Consider the following 14,261-nt stretch of genomic DNA (forward strand, 5'->3'; position numbering starts at 1 on the left):
ATTGAAGGCTTATTTGATTATTTTGCCAAATTACTCAAAGAAGAAAATATTTTCATTTCAGGAACAGCTCTATATTCTTTAAAGAAATGTTTTCAAAAATTAAATCCACCACCCCTCCTAAATTCAATACTAACATAGTTTATTCCATCCCTTGCAAAAATTGTCAAAAACAATACATTGGCCAAACATCACAGTACATTCATAAGAGAATGAGACAACATGAATTAAGCGTCACTCATCATAAAAGCCGAAATTTCCAAAGTACTCTTGTTCAGCATTCCATCGAAAACTCACATAATTTCACCTTTGAACCCAATATTTTATATAGAGAGGATTGTACTTTTAAAAGACTTTTTTCTGAAAGCAGTTTAATCTTTTTGAATTCGTCAAAAAGTGTTAATAAAAGATCAGATCACAATATCATTCATGACTCATATTTAAATTTTTTAAACCTGATTAAAAATAATTAATCCTAATAGTTTTTGAATATGTGTATATATATACATGTATATGTGTTATAATATATGTACATCCATATATATGCTTATATGTATGTTTTTGGGTATACACTATACACATACACTTGCATATGTGTTCATGTGTATAATTGTGGATACATTAATATATAGATATGTGCATGTGTATGTATGAGTATGTAGGTGTGCATATACATGTTCATGTATGTATGTATATATATATATATATATATATATATATATATATACATAATATTTCTCAACATTTACTAAAGCAATATTTTTCCTTTTTTCGTAAATTACCAAACAAGAGCCATAAAAAATCATTTTTGCCAAGAGTTCCGTGCTTTGTCCTTTACATCTGGCAGACAGAAATCCATATCAGTGTGTTTAAGTCTTGTGTAGTCGTAACATCTACAAATATCTTCCAAAAAAATCGAGTGTTTTTAACAAAAAAATATTAGTGATATGGATATATAAATTATTACAGGTAAATAATTTTTGCTTCTCAATTTTATATAAAACCTTTTTTAGTTAAGTCTTATTACTATCTATCCGGTACATAATCCATTCCTTTATAACAAAATTTTTTTCTAATTAATCTGTATTGACCATTGTTAATTAATGTTAATCAGTATTTTAAAAAACATTGTATTTGACAGAATAAACCTGATGATGGAACGTACCTAGTTCCGAAACGTCGTATTAAACATCTTCAAAAAACAAATGTTTTTTATTATTGGATTTACTGTTCGGAAAAGAAACAATCAATATATTGAAAAATCCAGGACTTATCTATTGAATATATATATATATATATATATTATATATATATATATTAGCTAGCTCTATCTAAAATCTATATTTCCGCTCTATCTAAAAGACAATATTAAGAGCTAAAACTTTGAGAGAATTGTTTTTTATCAATTTGGAACCATTTGAGCCCTTGTTGGGAGCAAGGAAATTCGAAAATGTCCATATTTAGGACCACCCTAATATATATAAATATATGTCCATTTTATTTATATATGTATCTTTTATCCTTATCCTTTATCCAGGAACGAAGTGTCCCGATGGCAAAAGATCGGGGTCCGAGCCTTCGGCTTCCCAGTGAACAGCCCCAATACGAAACGCTACTACCAGTTAGTTCTGAATACCTCATATTTAACAGAGTCCATCAAAACGGAGCCGCCAATTAAAGTACAAAAAATTGCACAATAATATTTATATTTTGTCTAAAAGTCAGTCAGTCAATCAATCAACCAGTGAGTCATCGAGTCAGGAAGGAAGGAAAGTATTATTATTTATTTTAGTCATTTTATGGAATTTGACCGTACTGTTTTAGGTTTAAGTTGAAAGGTAAAAGGTGAAAGTCAAAAGTCAAAAGGCATTTTTTAATTAAGAGAGATTTGAGTGTTTATTTTATGAATATATGATTAAGTTGTTGTGCGGTGTGTGGATTTCGTGCAAAATGGTAAATGGTAAATGATTGTTAGTGCAAAATTATTTTTTTAATATTTATTAATTGAAATATAAGAAATAGAATATACTATATATATATATATATATATATATGTGTGTGTGATATATATATATATATATATATATATATATTTGAAATATTTTTGCAGCCCAATCATCGAATTAAAAGATTGAATAGAATTTTTTTTTTATTCCATTAAAGTTTCGACACTTGATGTGTGTCATCATTAACATTACATAAATACAAAAGTTGATATTATAAAAACATAAAAAGGAGAAAATTATGTAGGTACATACCAAACCAGTAAAAACAACAGAAAAAATTAGTTATGTAAAATTTATTGAACACTAAAATGGTGTAAAAATATTATACTAGTATATTAATAATCGAGGAATTATAGGAGCACATATTGCCCTCCTATATTGTGTGTGTTCAATCGCAGTGCATTATGGAAACTGATGAAGGTTACGCAGCACGTACGGTAGAGTGACAAGAGAGAGATTTTTTAATTTGACGATTGGGATGGAAAAATATATATCAAATATGTATTAATGTCGACAAAAATATCATATATATATATATATATATATATATATATATATATATAGGCACATATGATTTTCGGATACTAGGGATCAAAATAAGATACTTTGCTGAAGAAACCATATCTCTAAAATGAAATCATATGTCCCGTGCAATGACCCACATATATTGTCTTATCTGACTTTCCTAAACTGGTACTAAATCTGTACAGACATTTGCTTGACATTTTTTACTAATACAAAGATTTATTGTGGTCGCTTTCTCGTCTCACAGGCAATTTTATGACTCTTCAGGTATAAAATGTTCCAAAATAATGCCATTTTGTATTCTATATTCTGTATACGATAGTCACAACCAGCAAAAAAATATTTAGTATTATATTACTTTTACACAATTATGATGATATTATTATATTATTGATAATTTATCAGACTAGTCAACAATTTCAGCACAACTGCTAATATTAATTTTACAAAAAAAAATGCTTTTAACCACTTAATGCTAGGGTTTTTTTTTTGTGAAGGGAGTTCAAAAAATAATCGAGTTTTATTTTGTTTTTAATTATATTAATATTAATATTGTGGAAATCATAATATAAAGTGAAAGCAACATAAAAAGTAAAAAAAAATATTTACGGCAAAGCAAAATTACGTCAGATCGCAAAATTCACCAAATCGTGCTTTTGCACAATTATATAATAATTATCCACTTGAAAAACTTATAAGCTCTATGAAATAATAGTCCAACAATAGAAAAATCCCAAACAATTTACAACTATGCTTATAGAACACATTAATACATAAAATACTTTTTCTTAATAAGACATGTTGAAGAAACTTTAATCAAAAGACGTTTTGCTGAAGGTTGTTTCATTAAACTACACAAAGATAAGACAATAAATAAACAGAATAACATATCTTCTGGAGGATTTTAATGCTTTTTGATTTGTGTTTCTTAAAAACTTAATAAGCAATAAAAATAATACAATGCGAAATACATTAGTTTTAATGTATAATGTAATATTACACAATAGTATGGTACATAACCAAATGCTAAAATTTCGAAATTGTAATTTTCGTTTTTAATATTATGAAAAGCAAACTGCAAATACTTTTTACTTTTTATTTCTAAATTATTATTGTAGCATATTTTAGTCTTAGTTATGCAAAAAATGCAAATAAATGTTCTTCATTCGAGTTCCTGTTGAAATAATTTAATTCTGAAAATCAAAAAAGTTTATGTTTTATATTAACAACAAATCGTTGCGTTTATTTTAAATATATAAATATTTTTATTGCAATTATATTCTGAAAAATATGAGACAAAAGGAATTATTAATGATTGTAGAAATAATTATATGATCGAGTAAGATACAAAATGAGACCTAATCTTTGTGTAGAAAACATTTTATCAATTTTAATATATATTTTAGTAAAAAAATAAAAATGATTAAGCACAAAAAATATCGATTGCATTTTTCAAAACAAAATAATAACTTGAAGTTCTGAGAAATTCATTATAATAATTAAAAAATTAAATAAAAAAAAAGTTTCATTAAAAAAAATATCACTGTATACTAAACTGTAAAATATGACGCTTTTTTCGATTGATTTTTATCCATGCTTTTTTTTAACATGTTTTTTTTTTAAATGAATTTCCAAACAAATTTGTCGGCAGTTTCAATGTTATTTTCAATTTGAATTTTTAGATAAAAAAATCTTGGAAGTCATAGAATAGATTTTTTGTAACAAATTATTGCTGAAATGACTTTTTAGTTATCCACTATATGAATTAGATTTTACAAATTATAATTATAATTCACATAAGATTTGAACATAAACCATAATGTTTATTAAATTATTATCAAGAAAAAAGTACGTAAGAAATTGCAATTGCCAAAAAACAACTAATATATTGTACAAGATTATGAAAATTATAGACTAAATTATTGAAGCAATTATGTTCTGTGGTAAAATGAAGTGTGATATTATTTTTTAACCCATATACTGTATTATTTTTTCCTGAAATTCTTAAATTGCTTATGCTAAGACCATAAATGAATCACAAAGGCAGGACATCAAATAGAATATAAAAAGTATAGGATGAGATTAAAAAAACTTAGAACTTTTGAATTGTAGACATGGGTACAGGATAACGTCCGCCGGGTCATCTAGTATATATATGACAAACAATGTTCAAATTATATTTTTAAAATGAATTGTCCATTACAATTTTGCACGAATCCACACACGGGCACAAATAAAATTGTGACAAATGCATTTAAAATGCTCAAACAGACATGTGTTATTTTTTTACAAATATATTAATTATTAGGTTTTAATTTATATTTAAATTTTATATATTTTGTAACCAAAGAATTGCTAAAATTATAAGTTTACGATCACATTTTAATTTAAACTGTATGAAAATAAAAAATATAAATATTAATTAAAACAACAGATTTATCTGAAATAAAATTGTTTTATTAATTCATTAGTTTTTTGTGTTCTTTTTTTTTAGATGTTGTCATTTATATCATTTTCCTTTTTTTTTTTTGAAATCTTTTCCATCATTATGTACATTTTGTTGTGTTTAAATCTATATTTACAAATGAATAGATTCAAAATCCCCGGCAGTGATAAATGACAATCTTAGAAGCTAATTACAAAAGTAAGGCAAAATGTTTACATATAACTATAAAAAAATATATTAATCCTCAATTGCACGCGCTTTAAATAATTCATTATACATTTATTTAATTATATATTTATATATATATATATTTTATTATATACAAGAAGGACTATTCAATTATGAAAACCTGCATAAAAAACAAACGGGCTGACAAGTGGAAAAAAATATAATTATTTGCAGCTAGTAGTTCATTTTATACAATTATGCTACACAAACTTTTTTAACATTGCTAATTTTCCGATTACATACAGGACAACGTTTGCACTCGGTCCACACCCTCATGGCACATTTATAACAACAGCACATGTGCAAGGGCCCCGTGTGCATGAAAACAGCATTTTTCTCGTTACTCATACAAGTTATACAGAGACTACTGTTTTTATCGTCAGAAGTTTCAACAACCCCCCCGTTATTAACTTGATTAATTTTATTATCAACTTCATTTACTTAGTTGGTTCCTGGTTATCTTTATTCTTCTTAGAATATAATACGACTTTTTGATCTGTTCTTACCAAGTCCAAACTTACCAATGAACCGTCGTCACGACTGCTGCCTGGTTTTGTGTCTTCGGCTAAAGATTGATACAGTTGGGTTTGCTTCAAGAGTTTTCGGGGATTTTTATCTTTCCCAGGTCCATTAAATCGATGCTTTCCTGGCTCAGGCTCGTGGCTATGCCTGAGTCTTGGCTCTGGATTCGGGAGAATTGATTTTCTGGCGCATCTGGGTAATAAAGAATTTTTTTAATAAAAAAATTTAAAGGTAGAAAGAATTACTATTACAGTAAAAGCTCTTTATTCGCGTAAAAAGGATTCCCAGTTTATTTATCCTTTGTAAAAGTTGTAAGATAGACTAAAGAATGAAGGAAAATATATCTTATGTAACTTCTCCTAAAGACGAAATATGAAAGTGTCTTTAATATTATTAACTAGTAATGCATTGCATCGTGCCTTAAGACAAATTGCTGGAGTTTCCCGTACCGAAAATTAAAATTTTTAAATAAGCTTTAATTTTTTTTAAAAAAAATTTGAAAAAAAATTTTTTTTGAGAATTTTGTTAATTTTTTTTTTTTTATAAATTTGAAATTTTTTCCATATTTTGATATTTTTGGAAAAATTTGTAGTTTTTTCAAACCGATCGTGCTGCGTGTTTTAGAGAAGAAATATCGAAGCGCGCAAGCGCCGTGTCGCAGTCTAACGGATAAACATTGGTACGAAACCCATAGCATGTAAACAAAATTTGTTCTGATTACATAAATCTTTATAAAATATCTGATAATTTGATGTGCATATGTCCAATGATCATTTTTGACCGCAAAATAGCGTTGTTTTTATACTTTTTTTACATCTCCGAAACCGCTAGATCTGCCTTCCCAAAAATCAGTTTTTCATCTTGTTAAAACAAGTAAAATGTTTTTTGAATTATTCAAATCGGACGCTCCGTTCTCTTAAAAACAGAGTTACCGTTTTTGTCACTGTTTGCCCCATATCTTCGGAACGGCTAGACCTGCCTTCGCCAAAAACTAATCAGCACGTCTCCTTATCAATACGAATCGAATGTTCTTTGAATTATTCAAATCAATTCATCCGTGTTCCCAAAATCGTCGACGAAAATTTGTATCGACACACACACACACATACATACATTTTTTTTCTAAGATATAACAAAACGTTCAGAAGGTTTTGCAACGTAAAGATATATAACAATTATATGTGCGATTACTATAACTTAACCTACGGGAAGTAAATTATTTGTCGTATGTATTATCGATTTGAATGAAGATGACTAGCCCGTTAAATATATATTCACTTAATGTTACAATTGTCTGCTAAGGTAACATCCAAACAAATTAGTTAAATCAGTTTTTTGTGAATATTTTATCAAAAATATTCTTTAGTGGTACTGTAATTTTACTTTGAATAATCTAAGCAAGAACATATTGAAAATGTGTTTAGAATTCTTTTTCAGATCAAAGATCCAACATTGGTAATTAAATTCACTCAATAAAAAAATCCAACGTTGTTTAATAAAGGAATATTTAATGTAAAATATTTGATGTAATTAATTATTAATTAAGTAAATGCATCTATAATTTTAACTATAGAAAATTAAAAAAATGAAACTATGATAGTGTTGTACTAGAAAAATTATATAATTAACCAGTTAGCTGTGATTGACTAATATACTCGTCATGAAAAAGTGGCAGAACTTTGTGTATTTAGTACATATACCTTATATTGCATGGGCTGCTGTCGAGCACAAAAGAAGTGCTCAAACATAGAAGAGACTGTGACGTCACATGTCCGAGCGAACATTGCCGACGACAATCGCGGACTTTCCCGATTGATCAAGTGATACAGATCATATGTTTTATTTCAATAATATAATGGCAATTGTGGTGGCTGATAATTTTGTAAGAAATGATATTGTTAATATTATTAATGTACATAAAATCAAATCCGCCAGTTAGGCACGTAACATATGACACGTGACATTTGATCAATCGAGAGAGTCCGCGATTGTCGTCGGCAATGTTCGCTCGGACATGTGACGTCACATACTCTTAGCAGTCAATGTAGTATAATGTCTATGATTGACTAGCATATTTGTAAAGTGTATAAAACAATTGCTTATTGATTAAATTTAAAAGAAAACATAACATATACTTGAATTTCAAGATATTTAGAACAATTTGAAGCTATGAATATAGAAAACTAGTTGGTATTGGTATTTAGCCTTGAGGCAAGTTACATGAACTTCCCGATATGTGTAATTAATCGACTTAATCAATAAAAAATAAATTAATTTATGAGTGATTAAAAGTATTCCGAGTGGATTCATTACACATTATTGAAGACGAACGAACACGTTAACTCGGTCGGAGTATTTTCTAAAAGCAAATTTTCAAAAATCAACAATTTTTATATTTGTACCAGGACTTTAATGGTTTAGTATGTTCATTAAGACCTCATTAAGGTACTCTATCGTTATACCAAATAAATCGTCTAATTTTAAGTTTAACAAACGTCAAAAAAACTACTCATTTTCTCAAACTTTGATGAATTTTTAAATTTAAACTACTTGTCGTAAGGCCATAATATTTCAGTAAGTTCTATAAGACCATGATTTATATTTTATTTTATAAGTTCCATAAAAAACGGCTTAATTTTTTTTCATCACAAGCAAACGGCTCGGTCGATTTTCACCTAAAACTAATCAGTATCATTCCCAACTAATATTTCTCGAACAGTTTTTGATTTTTTAAAATCGATTCGGTAATATGAGCTTAAATGTGGACGAAAAGTTTAACACTTTTTTTCAAATTACAAAGAAACGGCTTGGCGGATCGTCGCACAAAACTGACAAACGATAGTCCTCATCGAGATACATCTAATGGCTTTTAAATTTCTGAAATCGGTTTAGGCGATTCTGAGCAAACGTCGATGAAAGTTCTAATTTTGACAAACGCCAAAAAAACGACACTAATTTTTGTAAACTTTGACGATTTTTTAAAATTAAACCACTTGTCGTAGGACCGTAATATTCTAGTATGATCTATATAAGACTATGGTATCTACTGTCAAAAAAAATTCACGAAAATCGTCGAAATTTTTTTTAACACCTTATTACAAGAAAACGGCTCGGCCGATATTTACCAAAAACTAATCAGGTCGATTCCCAACCAATATCTTTCGAACGGTTTTTGAATTTTCAAAATTGATTCAGAATTGCGGGCTAAAACGTAGACGAAAAATGTTTCACTTTTCTGCGATTTATAAAAACGGCTTGGCCGATCGTCGCACAAAACTGACAAACAATAGTCCTCATCGAGATACATCGAATGGCTTTTAAATTTTTGAAATCGGTCCAGCCGGTTTTGAGAAAACGTTGATTTACGGCAAAAAATCTGTTCACGCACACACACACATACTTTTTACAATTTTGGTCTCATTCGATTCAGAATGGCTTGAAACGTCGAGAAAACATAAAATTAGCGAATCGGGAAGTTAAAAATTAATGTAAATGTTTATATAATGTTAATGATAAACTATAATAATAGGGGGGAGGTGCGTTAGACAAAAAAATGGCGTAAATTTATTGAATATGAGCAAATTTTTTACAAAATCTATAATTTATAAAAAAAAATTATAGTTTTACAATGGCAAAAAAAAAATTAGAAAGTGAAAGAAATTTTGAACCGCCTCCGTAATAATGAAAGAATAATAAAAATAAAGTTAATTCAGCCAACTTCCTTCGAGCGTAACCACGACGCAAAGTCAGGTAAAAAGATGTAAAAATATCTATCATTTTATATACATATAACTTTTATATAAAAATAATATAAATTATTCTAATAAATACCTTCTTCCGCCGTTGTGGAACAATTCCTTTGGGACTCGTACTTCCCCGCCAAACTCCTCTTCTTCTTCCTGCCTTTTGGTCGTGGAGGAAAGAAATTCTTTCTCGTTTGATAACATTTCTCACAATATCGAAACAGAGGATTATTATTTTTACTTTTACACTGTATACACGTCCAGAAATCCGCTCGACCCAACTCCGAATCCGTCGAGTACCCCGATTTACTGTAAAGGAAATAGACATATAATAAAGACTGAATTATATATATATATATATATATATATAAGTTTCTTCATCTGTCTATTATTACCTGTCCTCTGTGTCTGCCCATATCGCAAGATCACTATCGCAGATAGCTGCGACTAATAAATCTGTTGCAGTTTCAACTACACCCTAATATTAACACAAGTAATTTATGAGTACAGTTGTAAAAAATTTAATTTGCTCACATTGCCTTTCGATTGTACAACCTCTGTTCCACTGGAGCTAGCGTCTCCATCACCGAACACAAACTTCTCCTCTTTGTCACAATCACTGTCCACTTCGTATTCGACTCTCATCAATATGTCACCCACATCGACACTGTAACTGCTCCAACTGTCCGATGAGTCTGTGTCACTCGTGTCTCTGCAGAATTCTAAAAGATAAATAATATCTATATATATAAATCTCGTGTCACGATGTTGGTTCGCGATGGACGCCCAAACTACTGAACCGATTTTAAATTTTATTGGCTCATCGTGTGCATGTATATCCAACTTAGGTTATAGGAAATTTTGAAAAGTAAATTCAAAATATAAATACACATAATTTTTATAAATTTCAAAAAAATTTGACAGAAAATGACCAAAAAAAAAACAAAACACTAAAATGACAAATGTCAAAATTTAAGGAAATTTCGATATATAATTTTTGAAAAAAAAATTTGACATTTCAAAAAATAAAATTCAAAAACATGTACATATATAGAAATATCCAACATTTAAATCCAAATTTGATGAAATGCTATATTCGAAATCACTGTTTATAGTTTTAAATCTAATTAAAAATCAATGCTTAAAAATTTGAATAAATGTTGACATGTAAAAAAATTAAATGTCATTTGTCAGTATTTATGAAAATAATTATATAAATAGATCTACGATTTAGATTTAATTGATTAGCTTACCAAATTATTTCGGAAACAAAAAACTTCATCAAAACATTATAGATCAGAGATCACAATAAAAAAGCGGCATATTGAATTTAAAATTAATCAAACAAAATTTTGACATTTCAAAAAAAAATGTTTAACGACTTACTTCAATAAGAAGCAAATAAATTAATTATTCCAAGTTATGTTATAGGCAATATTGCCAAGCAAATTATAGATACAAAACATTATTGTACAATAAATATTATCATATTATATTAATTTTGGACCAAGAAGGAAATATTTTGACATTTATAAATTTAGTGCATATTGGATATATGAAATTGACATTCACTATTTTTCAATTAAATGCAAATGTAAAAAATCAAATATTTATATAAAAAATTGTATATTTAGATAAAGATGCTGCGTTGATTTAGACTAAAATTTAATTTATTCGTTAATTTAAAAGAAATTGACATAAAACACTATGATGCATTGGAATTAATTATCGAAGTGTAAAGAAATTTGTGTAATTAAAATATAATATTATTATTAATGTATCAGTTAAGATATATTTTGATTGTCATCGCAAATGCTAATCTTACAGGCAATTGTAACCTCTTGAATGGAATAGTACAATCTGAGGGTATCATTGAAATCTGACAAAAACAAACTAGACAAACTAAATATTATACCATATTATATTAAATTTTGACCGAAAAGAAAATATAAGGTTGTCAAATATCTCACTTCCGCCTTTTTGTATTATAAACCAAGAGCAAAAAAGCGGAAGGGAGATATTTGACAACCTAATATTTTGACAATTATAATTAATTTGAAATAAAATGCAAATGTCAAAAATCAGATCTGTATGTAAAAAAATATTTATTTCCACAATATTCCTGTGTTGATTTAGCCAAACTTATGAATTTAACAATTATATAATTATTCATTGATGGCTTAAAATAATTATTAATTTATTAAAAAATAAATAATATTTGAAAGAAAATTTTATTGACATATATGACATGACAAAAGTATAATAAACAAAAAAATATGTTGCGAGTGAATTATTTTTGAAGTATGAAATGTCAAATAATTTTGAAAATTATAACAAGTTTTTAACTATTTGTCAAAGAATCAGAGTCCAAATCTATTAAATATTTGATTTTTGGCACTTTTATTAATTTTTTATCAATTTAGGCATATTTTTTATGGCAAAACAACGTTTGCCGGGTTAGCTGGTATATATATAATAGAATATGATGATAGAATATGACTATTATCGATGTCTTCTGATTTTTGTAGACTTACCAGTTTCTTGTCCCTGCACGCTATAGACACTCTCAGTGTCTTCTTCTGAAGGCTGGGGGCTCTCGCTTTCCAATGTAATGTATTTCCATTGTAACCTAGGAGTCTTTCTCTCAGACTCCGAGCCCGATCCTGAATCCTGGCGCAGTCTTTTTCTCCAATTAAAACTACCTGAAAGACAAATAATACATTGTTAAAGATGGCAAATTGTCGCTTATAGATTTTTTTGAAAATTTTGAATTTTGTTTGCACATTTTTGAAAACATTTCAAAAGCTTTAATGAAGAAAAATTTTAAATAAACTGCATTTTTTTAAATAAAAATATTTTTTACTTGAAAAACTTAAAATTTTAAAATTTCTTGTAAGTTTTTGATACACATTGATATCGGTTAATCCAGAAACGTAACTAGTTAACTTAAGGCAAATTGCTGGAACTTCCCGTACCAAAAATTATTTTTTTTAACCAAGATTCTATTTTCCTTTAAAACTCCGAAAAAACTATTTTTGAGGTTTTGGAAATTTATGAAAACAATTGGCCGCCTTTGTTAAAAATTCTATATCTTTATAATTTGAAAATTTTGAACTGTTTTTCAAAACATTCGCCATACGTTAACTGCGTAGAAACAAAATATCGAAGCGCGTGGGCGCCGCGTAGCAGTTTAACGGATAAACACTGGTACGGAACCCATATTTATGTGAACAAAATTTGTTATTAAAATATCTATAAAATTCTGATAATTTGATGTGCATATGTCTAATGATCATTTTTATCCACAGAATGGCATTTTTTTTATTGGATCTCCGAAACCGCTAGACCTGCCTTCCTAAAAATTTATTCAGTTCTTCATCTTGTCAATACAAATAAAATGTTTTTTGAATCATACAAATCGGCCGCTCCGTTTTCTCAAAAAGTGAATTACCGTTTTTGGCACTTTTTGCCCCGTATCTCCGAAACGGCTAAACCTGCCTTCGTTTTTTGAATGATTCATATCGGTTGATCCGTGTTCCCGAAATCGTCGACGAAAATTTGTATCCGCACACGTACATCCATTTTTTCTAAGGTATGCCAAAATGTTCAGAAGGTTTTGAAATGTAAAGATATATAAAACATTTCATTTTCGATTTTTTGCGATTACTATAACTTACCCTACGGGAAGTTCATTAGTGGAACGTACTTAGTTCCGAAACGTCGATAATAAATAAAAATCTTTATATATCTTAAAAAACCTTTTGGTTTTTTATTACAATTCGATTCTTTGTTTCAATTTTTGGATAATTATAATAATTATTTCTATTAGTCTCCAATAAATAAATGGAAGACTAATAACTTATATTTCGTTTTCCAAGTTTAAAAATAAACTATCGAAGGTCCAACTTTTATGCATACAACTTCTTTTAACTCAATGTCGACAATCTTGGTAATTTTCAATTTATTATCCTTTCATAAGCAATCACAAATCTCGCCATTAAATTATTAAAAGTCGATAGCTCTGAATATAAAAATGAAGTATTTTGTTACTATTCCAACTGCAGTTCAGGATTTTTATTATTTACTTGTTATTAATACACTTGCTTTCGACTCTAGTTGAAACAAATTAAAATACAAAACTCCTCGATTTGACAAAATCAAAAGAAAGACATAATTAGAGGCCTCATATCATCGTCACGATATTGAGACTTAATATCAAGACTTTCTTATTGAATTTATGATGTTATATTGATAAGTTATTTTAATTTAATGTCAATCCTTCATACCTAAATTTATAGAATATTAGAAAATGCATAAAAATTCAAGAAGAAAATCTATTAACTTCAGCAAAATGATACACAAAATATAATGTTTGTGTTAAAAGTCATGACAAACTTTTATAATATTATTTATTCTAACATTTAAATATTTTTATGAATACTCGAATCCTATTGATGTAATACTTTTCACAAAACCAAGACTTTCGTATTAATGTCTGTGTTGCATTCAGACACTCATGATGATATTTGTCATAATAAATATTTTATTAATGTAGCAAACGTTACTCACAGCACCATTCTAATATTTCAGTACTAATTTCAATTATATTTCCCTCTAATTTTTTTTTATAATGTCCAGACTTTTGTAATAATGTTAATGCGTTATTGGCTTCACCTACAAATTATAGTATTACTTTCATTTTTGTGTCTTTATACCTTGTTAATCCTAGCTGAACTGAACTTGCGAATACCATATATGATTTGGAAAGAACTTTGATACTTAAAGCCCTTGGTA

The 14,261-nt window shown here is 28.0% G+C and overlaps 1 protein-coding gene across 1 annotated transcript in view; it reads right to left on the reverse strand.

Moving 5' to 3' along the window:
• Positions 1-5,652: 5,652 nt before the first annotated feature.
• Positions 5,653-14,261, reverse strand: part of LOC113387933 (E3 ubiquitin-protein ligase Mdm2-like) — a 342,821-nt gene continuing 334,212 nt past the window's right edge. Inside the window, exons 3-7 of the mRNA XM_026625316.1 lie at positions 12,002-12,169; positions 10,023-10,189; positions 9,863-9,945; positions 9,556-9,776; positions 5,653-5,916 (exon numbers count right to left, since the gene is read on the reverse strand). Of these exons, the coding sequence (XP_026481101.1) occupies positions 5,795-5,916; positions 9,556-9,776; positions 9,863-9,945; positions 10,023-10,189; positions 12,002-12,169 (761 nt within the window). The 3' untranslated portion in view covers positions 5,653-5,794. The remainder of the gene's footprint in view (positions 5,917-9,555; positions 9,777-9,862; positions 9,946-10,022; positions 10,190-12,001; positions 12,170-14,261) is intronic.

Source organism: Ctenocephalides felis, unplaced genomic scaffold, assembly GCF_003426905.1.
Source record: "Ctenocephalides felis isolate EL2017-DRISC unplaced genomic scaffold, ASM342690v1 CF-g0.4_SCAFFOLD_03572, whole genome shotgun sequence".
Classification (NCBI taxonomy): domain Eukaryota; kingdom Metazoa; phylum Arthropoda; class Insecta; order Siphonaptera; family Pulicidae; genus Ctenocephalides; species Ctenocephalides felis.